This window comes from Salvia miltiorrhiza, chromosome 5 (genome assembly GCF_028751815.1).
Source record: "Salvia miltiorrhiza cultivar Shanhuang (shh) chromosome 5, IMPLAD_Smil_shh, whole genome shotgun sequence".
Lineage (NCBI taxonomy): Eukaryota > Viridiplantae > Streptophyta > Magnoliopsida > Lamiales > Lamiaceae > Salvia > Salvia miltiorrhiza.
Genome location: NC_080391.1, coordinates 5,088,930 through 5,103,970, shown reverse-complemented (window position 1 = coordinate 5,103,970; position 15,041 = coordinate 5,088,930). Strand labels below are relative to the sequence as shown.

At 36.5% G+C, this 15,041-nt stretch overlaps 2 protein-coding genes across 5 annotated transcripts in view; both read left to right on the top strand.

The window, feature by feature from the left end:
* The first annotated feature begins 626 nt into the window (after positions 1-626).
* Positions 627-3,521, top strand: LOC130985382 (GDSL esterase/lipase At5g45910-like). Of its 2 annotated transcripts, XM_057908342.1 has the most exons (5): positions 630-942; positions 1,044-1,265; positions 2,531-2,679; positions 2,814-3,087; positions 3,160-3,521. In XM_057908342.1, the coding sequence occupies exons 1-5, from the start codon at positions 711-713 to the stop codon at positions 3,387-3,389; spliced, it is 1,107 nt and encodes a 368-aa protein (XP_057764325.1). In that variant the 5' UTR covers positions 630-710; the 3' UTR covers positions 3,390-3,521. The 2 variants fall into 2 exon arrangements, with proteins under 2 accessions (XP_057764324.1, XP_057764325.1); XM_057908341.1 differs by having other exon boundaries at positions 627-942; positions 2,814-3,521.
* Positions 3,522-4,890: 1,369 nt separating this feature from the next.
* Positions 4,891-15,041, top strand: part of LOC130985380 (DExH-box ATP-dependent RNA helicase DExH7, chloroplastic-like) — a 33,965-nt gene continuing 23,814 nt past the window's right edge. The window contains exons 1-7 of one of the 3 annotated variants that reach the window (XM_057908338.1): positions 4,891-5,986; positions 6,222-6,327; positions 6,458-6,645; positions 7,935-7,988; positions 8,436-8,589; positions 8,681-9,087; positions 9,397-9,615. In XM_057908338.1, the coding sequence (XP_057764321.1) occupies positions 5,705-5,986; positions 6,222-6,327; positions 6,458-6,645; positions 7,935-7,988; positions 8,436-8,589; positions 8,681-9,087; positions 9,397-9,615 (1,410 nt within the window). In that variant the 5' untranslated portion in view covers positions 4,891-5,704. The remainder of the gene's footprint in view (positions 5,987-6,221; positions 6,328-6,457; positions 6,646-7,934; positions 7,989-8,435; positions 8,590-8,680; positions 9,088-9,396; positions 9,616-15,041) is intronic. The other 2 variants (XM_057908339.1, XM_057908340.1) reach the window with 2 other exon arrangements.

Sequence of the window (15,041 nt, the reverse complement as noted above, 5' to 3'; positions counted from 1 at the left end):
ATGCTTGAATCATGATATATACTCGGTTAAAAAAGACTATTGTAGTACTTTCACCGTAAAATCAAAATAAATTAATACAGTAGTACAAATTAACCTAGGAAGTAGGAACTAAAATTCAACTCACGAGGTCTTTATTTAATTTTCTTCGCTCTTAATTACTCACACAAGATATCTACTTCTGATTGTATATATATATATAAAAAAAGAGTGATGCTAACAACACATTGTGGCCACCCACAATTTATCTAAATAGAAAATAATTTTATTTATTTAACTTATTTTTTAAAATAAAAAATAAAATTTAATTATTTTATTATATTCTCTACATTGTAGTTATTTTTGTGCAATTTTTTGATAACTTTTCTATTTTTATTAAAAAATAAATTAAAATTAAAAATGCCCAAAAAAATTAAAAAAATAGTACAATATAGAGAATATAATAAAATAACTAAATTTTATTTTTATTTAAAAAATAAATTAAATAAATCAAGATTTTTCTTAATATACTAGTTCGTGGGTGCATAGATTTATTGTAAAAAAAATTAGCCATTTTATCAGTGTCCAACTAAAATTCACGGCAGAGCAGTTGGAGTGATAGCTATATATTTAAGGCTAGCTGCTCGCAGTATTAATTGATGAGTGGCCCAAAGGCAGCACTTGTTTTGTTTCCTAGTTGAAAATTCTCTTGTATCGATTGGAAACTTGGTAGCATGAAAATCATTTTCTTCTTCGTATTAACCTTTTCAATCACAGTTTTAAGCAGCCCTCCTCCAAAGTATGACTCAATTTTCAGCTTCGGAGATTCGCTCGCCGATACCGGAAACCTCCTGCTCTCCGGAGCTATCAAGTTTCCGGTGATCGGAGAACTCCCCTACGGCCAAACATTCTTCCGCCATGCCACCGGCCGTTGCTCCGACGGCCGCCTCATTGTCGACTTTATAGGTACATTAATTCTGTTTTATTTCGCTAAGTGCAGTGATCGTGTTCACACGTGGCATGTTGTGATGTAATGAGACATATATATATGGTTTGTGACATTGCAGCGGAGGCATATGGTTTACCGTATTTACCGCCGTATTTATCTCATGGTAAAGATGAAAAGTTTGAGCATGGGGTGAATTTCGCAGTAGCAGGAGCTACTGCTCTTGACCCAAAATTCTTCTACGATCGCAAGATCGGGCAGATTCTTTGGACAAATGATTCATTAAGTGTTCAACTTGGCTGGTTCAGCAACCTCAAGTCCACTCTTTGTTCCCACAAACAAGGTAACTTTTACAACTACTATATATGTACATCTAAATCAAAGCATATCATTATGTAAGACCAAAATTTTGTTGTTACGAATATTGAAGTCGAAGATAAAACACTGATGGAAATCATACTCTTTATAATAATTTCACCTCCAATTAACACTAGAACTGACATGTGATGGTTAAGGTGGTTCCACTGCATGATACCGTTTCAAATATTATGGGCTTATAGTTCAAGTTGAAGTACGATTTAGATAGTGTATTTGTCCAATTTCAAAATATTTGAAATGATTTAAATATATAATCCCTAAAAAAATGATTTTAATAAGCTAGCTAGTCTGTCTATGTCTTATTTTAACTGTTTATTATATAAGATTGCGTTTACTTTGATCGATGGATAAATTTATCCATAGAAAAAAGATGGATAACAAAAATTTATGTCTTTAAATGTTTCATTTTTTTTTTCTCACATTTTACACAAAAGAAAAGTTCACAATTTTTCATTTTTGAATTATTTTCACTTCAAGGATGGATAATATTATCCCTCTATCCATCCTTGAAGTGAAAATAAAGAAGGAAAATTGCTTTTGTGTCAAATGTTGGAAAAGAAAGGAGACATTTAAAGGCATAAATTTTTGTTATCCATCTTTTCCTATGGATAAATGTATCCATCAAAATAAACGCAACCTAAACACTAAAGTTCCCTAAATTATTTTCACTACAACGCATGCATATGTGTAGTTGCAATAAGTGGAAGTAACATCATATCACATAGATAATTAAAGTTCAAGAGTTCTTTGATTAATTAAAATAAACTAATTAAACAAACTTAAAAGCAAATTAATAATTAAACTTAGTTAGTAAATTGGGGAATGACTTGAATGAAAATTATCATAGGAACTAGATTACAGTGTATTTTTGTTTGATTTTCGGGACACATTGTCCAGCATCAGGAAATATAGCGCGGTTCAGTCGCAGAGAGTGACTTGCGGGGCCTATGTAGCTCCTTGCAGTATACATGTTACGGTCATAGCTCCTTTGTTTAAAGTGTGATTTTCGATTTGTTTTTGCCTATAAAGACCATTATTCCTAATTTTGACTCATGTTTTCTGAAATTGCACCAAAACGTACAATCCAACGAGTATACTCATTAACAACATAAGAAAATTAAGCTTCAAGCTTGTTTTGCACATGATTTTCTTTCACAATTAACATCAAATGCGCCCTAAAATAATGTAAAAAACATGTTTGTCAACTAATATGTTGAGAGGTTGTTACAGATTGTGCAAAGTATTTCAAAAGAAGTCTGTTTCTGGTGGGGGAGATTGGTGGCAATGACTACAACTACCCATTCTTTGTCGGTGGAACCATTACTCAACTTAAGGCAACGGTACCTGCGGTTGTTGGAGCCATTTCTGCAGCTACTGCTGTAAGGCTAAGCTACTCCATTATTATATACGTAGCTGCTCATATGTTTTCAAATTTCAGTTATATCAATCAAGATCGATGGTCCAATAATGACAAAGCTATTAATTAATGTTAGATCTCCCTTTTCTTTAACAGATGCTTATAGAGGAAGGCGCAGTAGAACTGATAGTGCCTGGGAATCTGCCTATTGGCTGCAACTCGGTGTATCTAACCTTGTTCAGGACAAGTGATGCAACAGCCTACGACAAAAACGGGTGTCTGAAAGCTTATAACGCTTTCTCAAAGTACCACAATTCTCAACTCAAAATTGCTTTGGACAAGTTGAGGCATAAATATCCTCATGCAAAAATCAGCTATGCTGATTACTATGGTGCTGCTAAGAGATTCTTCCATGCTCCCAAGCATTACGGTGAGTGGAATATATATATATTTTTCATTATAAATTTAACTGTATCAGCTAATTTAATGGTGGGAACTGCAGCTTTTACGGAGACGTTAGTGACCTGCTGTGGAGGAGGTGGGCCATACAATTTCAATAATTCAGCGAGATGCGGTCATGTTGGATCGAAGGCCTGTTCGGATCCGAAAGGTTATGCGAATTGGGATGGGGCCCATTTAACGGAGGCCGCTTACCGTTACATCGCTTTGGGCTTGCTTAATGGGTCCTTCACTACTCCTCCGCCCACATTCTCCCCTATTCATGCATTTTGAATCTCTTATCATTTTAAATTGTCAATGCGAGAATTGGCTTAGTTGTGGATTGATTTCCTCAAATTTTTAAGGTGACAAATCGTAAGGTTATGTATTTCAAAAGTTATGTAATAATTCATAATTGGGTTCAAAGTTTGTGTACATTATTTTTTAGAAGAAGAGGATTCAAGGAAAATACACTCATTTAGTAAACCATAAATTGACTTAGCGAGGATTTTGCCCAAACTTTACTCGATATATTATTCAAGCCTTCTAAAAAAATCAAAAGAAAAAGAAAAAATGACGCCATTTTGATTATGTGAAATATCTAATATTTCACATCATTAAGTTTATATTGTTAGAAAGGCCACACATAGACATAGTAATTGTTAATTGGACTTTTCAAAGATGAAAATCACTAAATAACAATAACTTGTTTATTTAAATTCATTTTTAAATATTATATATCAAATTAAATTCGTATTACGATCTTGAATTCATCAAGGTGTATATTGCATAAACTTTCATGAATGAAATAATACAATTTTAAAAAATAATGAAATTACAGAAAATAAGTTAAAGAATTGATTTTTTTTTTTTTTTGCTGCATAATCTTATTTACCGTTTGCACTTTTTTAAAATTCAGATACAGTTTTTAAACATGTTGCACGAAGAAAGCAGTTTTTATGGCATATTGCATTTCTTTTCAATGTGCAATTTGTAATTTTAATTTAATCAATTTTGTGTATATATATAATAAATTATTATTTTTGAAAAAAATCATAAAATTACTACTATTAAAATCAATTTGAAACTATTATTAAAACAAACTTTAACTTTCACCTAAAAAAAACTCTAACTTTTTAATGTATAATATAGATATACCATATTATATACACCTTCTGTCTCAATTCAATAGGCCATATTTTCTTATTTGGACGTCACATTTCAATAGGTCACTTTTTAAAATAAAAAGTCAATACATAACAAATATCCATACATAACTCATTATTTACCATAAATATCATTGTACCTCACACATGATTATCTCTTCTTTATTTCTCTCTCATACAGTCACACTTTTTGAACAAACATATCCTCATAAAAAGTTCTGCTATTTTATTTTAAACTGTTCATTTTTTAACATCCATTTTCTTTCTGCTGTTTTACTGAATTGGGATGAAGGGATAGGGTGAGATTTTCTGCAGTAACCTATCTTTTTTTATTGAAAATGATAGTCGTGCTAGATTTTGAGAGGATTTATGGTTTACTGAGGGCGTCTGTCTCAAAGATAAATTCCCTTGGTTATATTAGTTATCTTCTCAAAAATATTGGTTAGTTAGAGATGTCGGATATGTTATTGGTCTTTCTCTGTCTTGGTCTTTTAGATGGAGGCATGATTTTAATGCTAACGATATGTGTGAGTATTTGAAATTTTGGAATTGTGTTTATAGGTTCAAAATTTCAACTTTTGAAGTCGACTCTTGGCATTAGAAAGGATCTACAGACAACCTATTCTCAACTCGTACAACTCTCTATTTCAGATGCCTCGACTAAAGTTCCAACCTCATTACTTCCAAAGGTGTTGTGGAAACACATCCCAACAAAGGTGTTTGCTTTTTGTTGGAAACTTCTTTAAGATAGGATTCCTACAAAAGATAACTTCATCAAAATTAACATTGTGGTTGGTTTCAATGATTCATCTTGCATCCTCTGCTATAGTCTTGAAACAACCCTCCATTTGATGCTTGAGTGTCAATTTGCCACTCAAATCTGGAAATTAATGTGTACATGGTTGAGCTGTGATCTAATCATATCTCCGAATTTGTGCAATCATTTTGACTACTTTATTATGAAAGGACATGGAGATGGAGAAAAAGGTATACAACTGAATTTGGCAATGCAAAGTTTGGATGATATGGAAGACGAGAAATGAACTTATTTTCAAGGAAGTTAATTCGAATATCAACAAGATTGTGGAAGGTGTAAAGATTAATTTTTGAAGATGACTTCGTGACCCTTTTGTTATTCAGTTACATATTGATGTTTTTATCCGAAAGCTTGTATTTTTTTTAATCTGTAATGCTTTTGTTATTTTGCTTTATGTAAGGGATGAGTACCCCTGCCCTGTGTACTCTTGAAATCTTGATTTATACTATAATTTCCTACGTTGATCTTTCAAAAAAAAGAAAAAGATATAGACTTGAGGGAACTTTATCGATGCAAAGTCTGTTAATGCCCAAAGGAGTTGCTATCAGTATACTACTATCACATTCAGAGCACCTAAATTAGTGTCTCCCATCTCAATTTCGTTCTCTCCAAATCGCTGCTTAGAAATGGCGCCAAAGAAGGATCATCAAAAGCGTAAGGCATCGTCATCGAAGGGGAAGGCCTCCTCCTCCACCGGTCCCAAGCTCCAATTATCGGCCGAGAATGAGAACCGCCTCCGCCGCCTTCTTCTCAGCTCTGGAAGACCGGGTGCTTCTCTGGCGCCATCCGAAGACATTCTTTCTCTCTCTAAAGAGCAGAGAGCAAAAAGGCTCCGCTCGGTCTATGAGAAGCTGTCTTGCGAGGGGTTCAAAGATGACCAAATTGAACTCGTTCTCTCCATTCTGAAGGTTTGCCCAACGTTTTGCTGTATTACCTAGTTGAAATTTGGTGCCGATAATTAGGTTTATCTATTTCGTGTCATATAGAAGAGCTTTATAAACTCAACCAAACCCCCTTCAGGTCACCATGCGATTTTTTGATTCAGTTGGAATAATAGATAATGATAATGGTGAATATGGAAAATTGTTTTTGAGCTGGATTGATTCTGACCTATTTTTTTGTTGTGTTGGTCGTGTTTAATAGGAGAGTGCAACATATGAGGCTGCTTTAGACTGGTTGTGCCTAAATATACCGGGGAATGAGCTTCCGCCGAAGTTTTCAAGTGGGGGTTCACTGAGTACAAGCATTGGTATGCTATATAAACTCTCTCTTTGATTGCAATATAGGAAGCTAATTTAGCTGCTACAATTTTAAGATAAGCATTTTATTAATTTTTTATGACAGAGCATAATCACAGTCTTGATGAATATTCTGGGCAGGTTCCGTGGGCGTCATATCAACTGCTCGTGAGGATTGGGTCCCATCGAAGGATTCACTTCCAGATCCAGTTGGGGAAAAGGAACAAGGTTCACTTAAGATTAAGGAGCTGAGAGATGATGCAATTCTAGATTCTGCTCAGCGTTCCCAAGCAGACTGGATTCGTCAATACATGGAACGGCAGGAAGAGGTGTGTCTCAAGTTTGTTAAGCTAGGATATGAAAAACAAAATTGCTTCAAGTTTGTTTGACCATGCGTACTGAAGTTTCTCTCTTCAACCTGGTTATGATTTTTTGTTCGAACTACAGGAAATAGGCAATAAGATGATTTGTATGCTGGTCCATTTAGGTTAACTTCTGTGCATGGAGTTAATTGGTGTTCTACCCGTGGGATTTTAGTCAACTTACTCTTTTATTTTTATATCACTCTGTGCTATGAAAGGAAGCAAGTTTCACTTTATGTTTTCATTGCTTGGTTATGAATTGCTTGTACAAAAGAGGGATGGTTCACAATGTAGGACATGCTAGGAGATAGGCTTTAGGTTAGTTTGGTGGTTTTTCTTGCAAATAATTTATTTTGTTCTTCTTTTGGATATGTTTACCTTTTCCACATTATCCGAACTATCCAGAAGTCACCTGTACCTAAGACAGTTCAGCTTTTCTTGTGGCAGTTTATATTGGGCAAGATCCCTACTTTTTACAAGTAATTGTACTCATAGTATGTTGGTCCCCATTGTTAGAATGGAATAAGAGGATTTTTGAAAATTCAGACGAATCCATCAATGAGGTATGCGTTAGAGTAAAGATTAGGGCCACTTGTGTCAGACCATAAAGACTCTAAAATTCTCCTTAGTCCTTACCTGTTTGACACTGTCAGAATCTGGAGGATCCCTACTTTTTACAAGTAATTGTACTCATAGTATGTTGGTCCCCATTGTTAGAATGGAATAAGAGGATTTTTGAAAATTCAGACAAATCCATCAATGAGGTATGCGTTAGAGTAAAGATTAGGGCCACTTGTGTCAGACCATAACGACTCTAAAATTCTCCTTAGTCCTTACCTGTTTGACACTGTCAGAATCTGGAGTAGTGCCCTTTAGTTTTAGTCTGTCTTTTACTTTTATCGGTATTCGGTATTCCTCATCCATTTTGTAACATTTGCACTTTATAATTTATAAAATTTTCTCCTTTCCTATAAAAAGCAAATGATAATTTTAAGCTGATTGCATCAGTATTTATTCACTTGCTTTGGCACAAAAAAATGGCCTTTCCTATCACATGAAATGATAGCAGACCGAAAACAAAGTGAAGATCCTTTCATTTCTGATTTCTTTTTCTCCTCCCTTTGTACTGAATAAGATATATTTTTTTTGTTGTGGTTGCGACTTTCTATGACAAGTATTTAACAGCACATAAGCTGCCATGTTTTCTCTTGAATCATTAAAAATGTAGGACTAATTATGTTGAAATCTTTTTGCAGGATGAATCTGATTCTCTGGATATGTATTCAATGGAAAATGCTTCCTCAGAGAAGGTACTCCCAGTGATGGATATTGCAGATAATTGTAGCACCATGAATATTTATTGTATTCTTACCACTTATGATACTAACCATGCGTAACTTAATGCCGATAAAAACATGACCTTCTTTTTCATCCATTTTTTTTCAATTTTGTTTTATTCAATAATCCGAGGAAGCCTTTAATTGCTTTTTGTTGTTGTTCTAGATATCTTTGCAACTATGCCAGGCTGTCAGCCTAAAAAAGTTATTGAACACGATGGTTACTGACAGTTCACACGAAGAGTCACTTTTTATCTTCTTTGTCAAAGTTACTTAAAAAATCCATTTTTCATGTTATTGCTAGAATACTTGTGCTTTATATGAAGTTCTACTACTGACTTCAATTGGATAATGTATATTTGCACCATCTTCTTGGGCCTGTTTATAGCTGGATAACCAATGCTACATGTACTATTACAGGCCTTGGAACCAAGGAGCAATTATGAGTCTATTATTGATGATTACAATGCAGCTAGGCTGCAAGCTGCAAATGCCAAAGATAGAGGCGATAAGAAAAGCCAGGAAGAGGCAGGATTTATCATTCGGAAACTAAAGAAGGAGATATCAGCCCTAGGTATTAGAAACTGTTATCTTCTATCTTCAGTTTCATGAGTTTGATCATATACGAGGCACATCCTGTTTCTTGTATTCAAATTATTTTTCAGGACTATCAGTTGATATCTTGGAATCTGGATACGTAAGTTCTTCCCATGGTGTTGCTGAGGATAAAGGACAAGAATATGTCCTTTCAGGTAACTCTGGAGGCAATGCTGCTAATAAATGTGACAATGTAGATAAAACAGAGCTTAGGGTTCAACTTGATCAAATGGGACTTGATAGCTCTAACTTGCATGAACACTCATCTGGTACTGCTTCTGTAAGCATCAACATGCAAAGTGGAGATGCTTTGGACGAGAAATCAGACGACGTAGAACTTGGTGATTTCTTTTTGGAAGACGGTTCATTGGATCAAGTCTTACCTCATGAGATATTGGAAGAACAAAAGAGAGAGAAAATGAGAGAACTTTGTAGTGAGAAAAATTTAGAGAAAATGGAAGGGATCTGGAAGAAGGTAATATCCTGCATCCATAAAGTTGATCATGGTAGCAAATGTAACCCTAAACAATTTCAGAGAGAATTTCTAGTGCTATCATTTGTTTAGTTTGTTACCTCTTACATTCCGATGTCCTTTACAACATAAAACAATTCTTTTACTTATAAGGTCTATTACTGAAAGATGGTCTGTTATTCCATTCTCATTAATTGTGCTCCCGATTAGTCCCACCATTTTGTTTCCACTCATTCGTAGCTATTTATCTCCCTTCAAATTGACTAACTGTTGCTTCAATATGTCGGTCTAATTTATGTTGTATTCCAATAGGGAGATCCAAAAAGGATTCCAAAGGCTGTCCTTCACCAACTTTGCCAAAGATCAGGGTGGGATGCACCAAAATATGACAAAGTTTCTGGTAAAGGGAGCAGTTCTGGTTACTCTATCAGTGTGCTGCAGAAAGCTAGAGGGAGGGGTAAAAGTAGAATAGCTGGAGGGTTGACAACAATTCAGCTTCCGCGTCAGGATGAAATTTTGAATACACCAGAGGTACAGTGTTGCTATCTGCTATTGTGATTACTTGAAGAGTTATAACAACTGAACAGAATGCTAAACAACTACACTTAAGAACTAATACCTTCCAGCAGTATAAGATAACATATTACGTTCGACTCTTTGGTTATAACAAGTAGGACAAAGCTGATCCTTTTCCAAAATCGCTGCAACTTTCCTTGACGATACACATAAGATTCCTATGTTCGTCAGCTGCAACTTTCCTTGACGATACACATAAGATTCCTATGTTCGTCAACATGATAGCACCTATTAGGTCGATTTGCCAATTGTACATGCCTTATTGTTTATTGTGATTTCTGAAAACCCAGCAATATGAATGAATATGTAATATTATCAAATTCATATTGAGTAGAGTATTTTCAAGATCATCTTCGTGGGGAAACAAATGCATACTTACACGAACTGTAGATAGATAATTATAGATTTTCCATGATCTCTTAATATAGAAGATCAAATTCATTTAGTTATTTATTCTCCAGTATGTGTTCTAAATAGAGGAGCAAAAACTTTGTAGTTAATTGTAAGCTTTTCTAGTCATGTATGAAATGAGAAATCCCGCTAAATTTGACTACCGAGTTTGTTTGTGAAATGAGTAATCCATAACCCATTCATGCTATCTTTAATTTAGAAGGAATAGGATTTTGAAGTTAACCTTAAGACTGTATCTTGGTGTTATACTGTTATTTTTCAATGACATGTTACAAGAGCAATATAATACAAAGTGTTGGATTAAAAGATTATTTTTATAGCAACCTAAGTTGAAGATAGATTCAGTAAGTGATAACCCTGTAAGTTGAATTTTTTGAAGTTGAAGCTGGTCAATATTAGAATCTATTGTGCAATTGAAAAGTTAGCTTGAATATATTATGGACTTTCACAACATGAAGAACTTGATTAGGTGCCTAGCTTCTCCATTACAAAGTTTGTTTCTGAGCATGAAGAGGATTAGTTTTGGGATTGAGAATGTTAGGTTTGGGAATCACTTTAAAATAGTAAATATATATGTTTGTTTATGGCACTAGAAAAAAATGATTTTATTGTGGCCAAATATACATATTTAACCAAATAATATCATTTGTTGTGAAGAATGTCAAGAATAAATCAGTAATGACAATTTGATACCTTATAAATACAAAATGTTTTCAATTTTGTCCCATGGCCAATAAAATAATGTGAACATAGATTTTAAAGGTTGCCTCCCTCAACTACATCATACTCTTTGAAGTCAAGAACCCTGTAGCAAATAGAGTTGCTGCAGGATGGATAAACTCTATGTTCGCGTGTTTTCTCATGAGTGCTGTAGAGAATAAAGATATAAAACATATTGAAGAAGAAGAAGTAGGAAGGTGTATTTATATTGGAGATAAGAGTACATATTTATATGTAAGAGAACTATCACAACTAGGAACAATAAACCAATGTGGGATACTTATTACTATTCATAACACTCCCCCTCAAGCTGGAGCATATATGTTAATCATATCCAGCTTGATACACAACTCAGAGAAACGCTTGCCTCCCAACGGTTTAGTGAAGATATCAGCAATTTGATCTGACGAAGAAGTGAACGGAGTAGAAATAGTTTGGTTCAATACACACTCACGAATGAAATGGCAGTCAACCTCAATATGTTTAGTCCGTTCATGAAAAACTGGATTGTTAGCAATGTAAATAGCTGCTTGGTTATCACAGTGCATGGGTAACGGTTCATTGAAAGTGAATCCTAATTCCCCAAGCAGATTCTTCACACCAATCATCTCAGTTGCAGTATGAGCCATAGCTCTATACTCAGCCTCGGCTGAAGATCTAGCAACTGTTTGTTGTTTCTTGCTCCTCCAAGTTATCAAATTTCCACCCAAGTAAGTACAGTATCCAGATGTCGATTTCCGATCAATTTTAGAGCCAGCATAATCAGCATCAGAGTACCCTTCAATTTTTAGATGACCATTTTTTTTAAAGAACAATCCTTTTCCCGGAGATTTCTTGATATATCGAAGAATTCGAATAGCAGCTTCCCAATGAACTTGTTTAGGCTTATCCAAGAAACGACTAACCAAACCAACCGCAAAAGAAATATCAGGCCGTGTCACTGTCAAGTAGATAAGTTTCCCAACAAGACGTCTGTACTTAGCTTTGTCCTCCAAGAAATCTTCACTCTCATCCCAGACATTCGGGTCAATATCCATAGGAGTATCAACCGGCTTCGTTCCCAACAACCCGGTTTCTTTAAGTAAATCAGTAGCATACTTCTGCTGAGACAGAGAAATTCCATACTTGCTGTGAGCAATTTCAATTCCCAAGAAGTACTTGGGACGTCCCAAATCCTTAATAACGAATTGTTCTTGCAAGTATGTCTTTGTATCAGCAATTCCTTGTACATCACTCCCAGATATAAGGATGTCATCGACATAGACAACGAGAATGACAATTCCAGAGGCTTGATGGCGCACAAAAACAGAGTGGTCAGACTTGCATTGCTTAAACCCAATTTTGCTGAGAACACTACTAAACTTGTCAAACCATGCCTTCGGACTTTGCTTAAGACCATAAATAGCCTTCTTAAGACAACACACCTTAGTAGAATCCTCCCCCTGAGCAACATACCCGGGAGGTTGCTCCATATAAACAGTTGGAGATATATCGCCATAGAGAAAAGCATTCTTCACATCAAGCTGATACATAGGCCAAGAAAGATTAACAGCCAAGGAGAACAAGATGCGAATGGAGTTCAAGCGAGCGGTGGGAGAGAATGTCTCAAAGTAATCCACACCATAAGTCTGTGTAAAACCTTTTGCTACAAGGCGGGCTTTGTACCGATCAATGGTACCATCAGCAAGAAACTTGATAGTGAACACCCAACGACAAGAAACAATAACAGCAGAAACAGGAGCAGTTGCTAGAACCCAAGTGCCACGAGATAAAAGGGCACACATCTCCTCATCCATAGCAGCCTTCCAATGCGGATGTTTGAGTGCCTCAAGGTAAGAAGTTGGAATAACTGTAGAGAAAAGGGAAAGAGCAAAAGACCGAAAAGAAAGACTCAAACAGGCAAAAGAGACATAGTTAGACATTGGATGGCGAGTGGTACAAGTACGTTTACCTTTGCGTATAGCGATAGGTAAGTCATCTGTGTTAGCAGGTTGGTCATCCTCAGAATCTGCAGAAGAAGATAACTCGGGTGGAGAACATGAGGCCGGTTCAGCAACAGTCTCTGGAACTGGTGCGGGACGAGGACGACGGGTATACACTTGTAAGGGTTGAGTGGGAGGAGAAACTATCGCCGGTACAGGCAAAGGAGCAGAGTGTAACTTATTTTGAGAAGTAGTGCTAGTATGAGGAAAAAATGGAAGAGATTCAAAGAAGGTGACATCGGCACAGACATAGTGACGTTTGGTAAGAGGGTCAAGACATCTATACCCTTTCTGTGTTCTAGAATACCCGAGAAAAACACACTTAATAGAACGAGGAGATAACTTATCTAACCCAGGACTTAGATCATGAACAAAACAAACACACCCAAAAATGCGAGGAGGGACAGGGTAAAGAGGTTTGTCAGGATGAAGATACGAAAAAGGAATATCTCCATGAAGCACACTAGAAGGCATTCTATTAATGAGAAAACATGCCGTAAGAACAGCATCACCCCATAACCACTTAGGAACCCGCATATGAGACATAAGAGTACGAGCAACATCCAAAATATGACGGTGTTTTCGTTCTGCAACTCCATTTTGTTGGGAAGTATGTGAGCAGGAAGTTTGATGAATTATGCCACGAGAATCACAAAAAGATGAAATAGATTTTTGAGTGAATTCAAGAGCATTATCAGTGCGAAGAATACGCAAATCGACAGAATATTGAGTTTTTATTTCATGATAAAAAGAGTTTAGTATAGCAGGGACTCCAGTTCTCTGTTTGAGCAAATACACCCATGTCATACGCGAATAATCATCAACCAAGACCATAAAATATCTGAAACCCCCTCTAGACTCAACTCGACTCTGACCCCAAACATCACAATGAACAAGCTCAAAAGCAAAAGAACTACGTTTATCAATTCTAGAAGGAAAAGATGTGCGATGGTGCTTGCCCAACTCACAAGACTCACATTGAAATTCAACAGACGAAGTAGGAATTAAACTGCGAAGACTAGACGACGACGGATGACCAAGGCGACAATGCCACTGATATGGAGTCACGGTGGCAGAGAGAGCACGCGAAGGTGCAGGAATACCAGAATCCAAGTAGTAAACCCCGTCACGCTCATGTCCTCCACCAATCGTCTTCTTCGTCTGCAGGTCCTGAAAGGTAACAAAGGTAGGAAAAAAAGTGACAGAGCAATTGTGAGTTTTGGTAAGTTGACTAACCGATAATAAGCTAACGGGAAATTTAGAAGCAAACATGACATTGTTAAGAGTTAATTGAGGAGTAGGACGGACAACACCACTCCCCGTCACCGAAGAATAGGTGCCATCAGCGACACGGACAGAAGGTAAGGATGAATGAGTAAAAGATGTCAAAAGAGATTTAGTACCAGTAATATGGACAGAGGCACCAGAATCTACCAACCAAGACTTACCATGAGACACTGCAAACGCACCTGCGGAAGCAACTATAGGAGAGGCTGCACTAGTAGATGGAGCAGTACCAGATGACAAATTGATGGATTGGATCAGTTTGTCGTATTGAGCCCGTGAGAGCGAGACCGTATCATCACTGGAGGAAGACTGAGGATCAGGAACAACTGTATGAGCCCGACCTGGTTTGCCAAAGGTTTTCCAACAATTTTCAGAAGTGTGATTGGTTCGGTGGCAATACTCACAATAACGATCAGAACCGCGACCTCGGCCACGACCTCGTTCACCACTACGGCCACGACCACGACCACCGTAAGAACTTTGACCGTGAGCATAATTTTGATTCTGAATAGCCTGGCTGGAGGGTGAAAAAGAGGCACTAACATGAGAATTCTGACCGCGAGCAGCCATGGCAGAAGAATTAGGTGAAGTAGCATCATCGGTACGACCAGTGGAAACCCGCAACACACGAGATAAGGCATTGGATAATGATGGAACATTATCACTTGATAACAGGCTGTCACGAACTGGTCGGAGATCAGCATCCAAACCTGATAAGAATTTGGCAACCATGAACTCTTCCCACTGTGTGGCCCGCTGAGTGACAGAACAGGATAGTGGATGATAAACAAGAATTTCATCAGCAAGTCCTTTGAGTGTAGAGAAATAGTCATTAACTGATTGGCCAGACTGAGTATGAGAGAAAAGTTTCTCATATAACTCGAAGACACGAGATACGTTCTTGTCATTGGAATACATCTGCCGTAATGTATCCCACATGTCCTTAGCAGTTTCTAAGAACATGATATTCTTACTAACAGA